Here is a 4,084-nt window from a genome sequence, read left to right as displayed (position 1 = left end):
GGGCTCCGGGCAGTCGATATTTGCTGCATTTTCATACCTGTTGCTCGGGAACTGGAACGGAGTCCTTGACCGCTCCTGTCACATGGTGTGTGCACTGGAGGGGCTGCTCCAAGAGCGCTGGTGCTGCCCCATCCCTCCAGGTAACTTGGCACGCCGGTACCTGCAAAAGCAAGTTTTCCACCTGAGTGCCTTCCATTCAGCTGGCAGGTTCACTTGTGTTCCAGTAGAGAGATCTCTTAAACCAGGGTTTTTTGCACTGAGCAGCGTGTGCTGTGCCTGTGGGCTCACGGGATGCTGCTCTGGCCCCTGCAGGTTGAGACTCCAGACGAGGTGATCTTCCCATGCAGCGATGGCACCCACGCTTGCTACCGCCCATCGTCGGCGCTGGTGGATGGCGTCCACTGCCATCGTTGAGAACCTGCTCTTCTCTGCTGTACTGCTGGGCTGGGGGTCCCTCCTCATCATGCTGAAAGCAGAAGGGTTTTATTCCTACCTGTGCCACGAGTCAGGTAAGGATGCTCTGAAGACTCGTACAAATAAGTTGCTGCTGAGGTTTGCTGCTGAGGGTCCCTGCACCAGGTCAGTCCTGGGGTAGCAGGAAGGGGTGTGTGCTCTTTTCCGAAGGGATGGCACGCGATGGCATCCTGGTGATGGTGTGATGTGCCTGTAGTTGTTGCTTTGTTGAGTGATTGGAAGAGAAGCGTCAAAGATTAGTTAAAGCTTTTCTGGACAGTCTTTTCTGCTTGGCTGTGAGCTCTTCATGTGTGTGGTGGCCTGGCTGATCTCTGCAATGGAAGGTCTGATGGGTACTGAAGGATGATGATTTGAGGGGAGGGTGTCCTGAGTTTGTAGGCGCTCTTTCCTTAGCGGTAGGAAGAAGATTGTGGATGACGATACAAGTAGGGGAGTCCAGTGCTGCCGTAGAGAAGTTGCAGAAGTAAATGCTACTGATGTTTTGTTCTTCTCCCTCTTCGAACACCCGGGATGTGCTCAGACCAGACTATGTCTCTATGAGGGCTTGAGATCCACCTTCTGGCCCAGCCCCAGGAAGCTGTTGTCTGCGTTGCACACGCAGCCTTACAGGGAAGGAGGCAATCCTGTGGTGTGGGAAGGATAACCCTGGCAAGAACAACATGTGGGTGGATAAATATCCTCAGCTTGGGCACGGAGAGAATTGTGGTCTGGGGAATCCCACAGTGTGGTAGGGTGGACAGTGGGATTAAAAGGAACCTGAGGGTAAAGGTGCAGTATGGATTTGGAACTCTGCTTTAGTGCCAGAAGGCTTGTGTGCGCTCGGAGAAGGGGATAGCAGAGTGAGGAGAGGCAGGAGCCAGCTGTTGGGCTCTGTCCAGGGGTGTGTGAAAGTGGCTGAGATGAGAAGGTGGATCAGACTGAGATCTGTGGGGATGGAGGAGGAAGCATAGGGGAAGTAAAGCAGTTGGAAATGAGTGCATGGATGTTCAGCGGGTAATGGCTGAAATAGTGGGGGAAATCTGGAATGTGGGCAAAGTCCAAGCAAAAAGTGACTGTAAATAGTTGTGGTGGTTTTTTTCCCCCCTCATTCATTCAGCTCATTCAGCTGCTTGTTATGGTCTTCTCTTCTGCTTTGTGTGCCTGTGAGGCGGCAGCCTCAGACTGGTAGAGCCTGGGATGCTCCCAACTGGGTCCAGGTCACTTGGTGCTCCAGACTGGGTGAGGGAGAGTCCTCGGTGGCTGGAAATCAGTTAGGGCTTCTGTTCAAGGCTGCTCTGCCCTTGCCAAGGTGTGGAGACTTTGTCACAGGCCTGTGTAGGAGATCTCATTAACCCTATCAGGTGGAGGCTTTCTGCTGCTGAGATAAATCACCAGAGTTGATAAGCAAATACTGACTGTCTCTGAGAGCAGCCGGTTTCCTATCTGCTCCCAAGATGTGCCCTGCTGACCAGAGCCTCCCTTCACCGGGGGCCCACCTCCTGCTCTTGGCTTTGATTGCTTCAAGCCATCTGCCTTTGCCCCACGGCAGATCCACCTTCAGGGATCCAGCTTGGCTCTCACCCCTGTTTGCCGGGCAGTGGTTTGTCTGGATCTCTCCTTGGGAGCGCCCGTGCCGCAGACCACGGGGAAGATGCAAATATTTGGACTGTGGTGAAACTGTTGTCCTGGGGACAATTTCTTCCTCCCAGTGACCAACGTATGCCCTGAGGCAAGAGAACTTAGCCCCTGAGAAGAAGTTTATGTAGTCAGACATCCTCATTGTCCTCAAATATCTGGCCATCACTGCTGAACTTGGTGACAGCTTGTGATGAGCATCAAGGACTAGTTGTGCCAGTTTCCTCGTGCACCCATGCTCACTCGTGTTCCTTTCTCTGGTGGTGTCCTCACTGTAATGACCTCACTGGTGGGGAAGAGTCCTTGCTCTTCCCCAGGTGTGGCGAGAGCAGCCTCCCTTGCAGCTGCCCTGCAGTGGTCACTGAATGACCGGTACCGAGCAGAGTTTGACCTTTGGGATGAGGATGGCCCGGTGGTGGCCTTTCTCAGCATGACCGATTGAATCATGCAGCCCGAGTGGGGACTTGGCTGGAAAGTTAGTGCAAAGAAATTATAACTAGTAGCCTTTGGGCACTTGTTTCTAATGCTGCTACGGGCATGTAAGTATTGGGGGGAAAAAAAATGGCTTTTCCTAATGAGCCAAAGGTTCTTGGAAGGACTTTTCATTCATCAGCAAAAGCTCTTGCACTTTGTGATGCCTTCCAATGAAAGAGAAAATTAGGACCTTATTCCTCTTCAGGCCTTCTCTGAAGGGCAGCTGCCCAGAAAGCGACTGCTGTTCCCGAAGGGCTCCTTATCTTCCTGTAGAATCACCCTTTCCCTGCCTGCCCTTGGCTTCTGGTATTGGATTTTACTCAGCCACCATGCAAACACATGGGGTCTGCCAGGCTAACTCGCCCTTGGGAGGGTGGAGATGGACACCTAGAAAAAATCCATGTCAAAAGAACAGATATTTGTTCAGCGGTTGTGCAACAGGGTTTGAGGGGGGGGTTGTACCCGTTCTGGGTGGCAGGTTTGGCCACATCCTGAGAGGTATGTTTGAAATTTGCTGACGAGGAGTCTGGTAGTGGCACTTTGTTCCCTTTTGAATTTTACTACACCACTACTTGGCCTTTAACCAACTGAAGCAGCATCTTTTGTTCGGTGCAAGTGCTGATTCCACAGTCTTTATCAGGATTTGAGCCTTATCAGCTGCTGGGGAACTTGAGCTGTTCAGGGTCTTGCCTGGCTGTGATGTTACTGAGATAGGGAAGCTCAAGGGTCCCAGATGTGTGTGGTTTTGTTTTTTTTTAAAAAAATCTTGATAATTTGCTCACAAAGAACACAGATAAAGAACCAGTTAGACAGACCTCTGAGAGGGCTGCAGAGCACCAAGGGGACAATAAGCTAATTCACTCATTAACACACCTTAACAGGGGCACAGGGGAAGGTGCTGCCTTACAGCTTGTTGCTCTTATTTATCTGGGGTCTGTGGTGGGGAACTTGCAGTCTGAAGGTCCTTTCCAAGCTGGTAAGATGTTGACGATGGTGTGTGGAAAGGCTGCACATGCGACCCCGTAAACAGGAAAAGAGTAAATGTGGTAAATGTTCAATTTCTACAGGAAACACGCTGTGTGGGTTAGCAGCTGGCGGTGCTGTCAGAGCTGCATGGGAAGGTGCTGGCGCCGGGTGAGAATTGCTGCGAAACGAAACCACAGCTGGGGAGAGAATGGGAGTTTAGCTGGAGACCTGCTGTGCCTCTTCAGCTGGGTGCCTGGAGGAGGGGTGCTGGAAGTGCCGGTGGACGGGCAGGCAGAGGGGGAAACCCGAATAAACTGTATGTGCAGTGGTATAAAGTGAGAATGTCTCCTCCCAGTTCCCAGAACTATGACACCATCCCGAAAGGAGAAAACATGTTCTTCTGTGGGCAGGCTGCAGATCAGTTGTTTGCACATGTCTTTTGCTGTGAATTATTTTATTTTTTTAATCAATGCTCCTAGACTCTTTGGCCCTGATTTCTCCTTCTCCACTACCTTTTTTTTTTTAAAAAAAAAAAGGGTAGGTGAGGCTGTGCAGG

The 4,084-nt window shown here is 51.3% G+C and overlaps 1 protein-coding gene across 6 annotated transcripts in view; it reads left to right on the top strand.

Annotated features, from left to right (window-relative positions):
- The first annotated feature begins 306 nt into the window (after positions 1 to 306).
- Positions 307 to 4,084, top strand: part of SLC43A2 (solute carrier family 43 (amino acid system L transporter), member 2) — a 26,082-nt gene continuing 22,304 nt past the window's right edge. For 2 of the 6 annotated variants that reach the window (XM_010142637.1, XM_010142645.1), the window contains exons 1-2: positions 350 to 509; positions 3,601 to 3,614. In XM_010142637.1, the coding sequence (XP_010140939.1) occupies positions 350 to 509; positions 3,601 to 3,614 (174 nt within the window). Of the gene's footprint in view, positions 541 to 3,600; positions 3,615 to 4,084 lie in introns of all 6 variants that reach the window. The other 4 variants (XM_010142668.1, XM_010142675.1, XM_010142653.1 and 1 more) reach the window with 4 other exon arrangements.

The sequence above is a fragment of the Buceros rhinoceros genome, unplaced genomic scaffold (assembly GCF_000710305.1).
Source record: "Buceros rhinoceros silvestris isolate BGI_N320 unplaced genomic scaffold, ASM71030v1 scaffold24760, whole genome shotgun sequence".
Classification (NCBI taxonomy): Eukaryota; Metazoa; Chordata; class Aves; order Bucerotiformes; family Bucerotidae; genus Buceros; species Buceros rhinoceros.
This window is presented reverse-complemented; position numbering and strand designations above follow the sequence as displayed.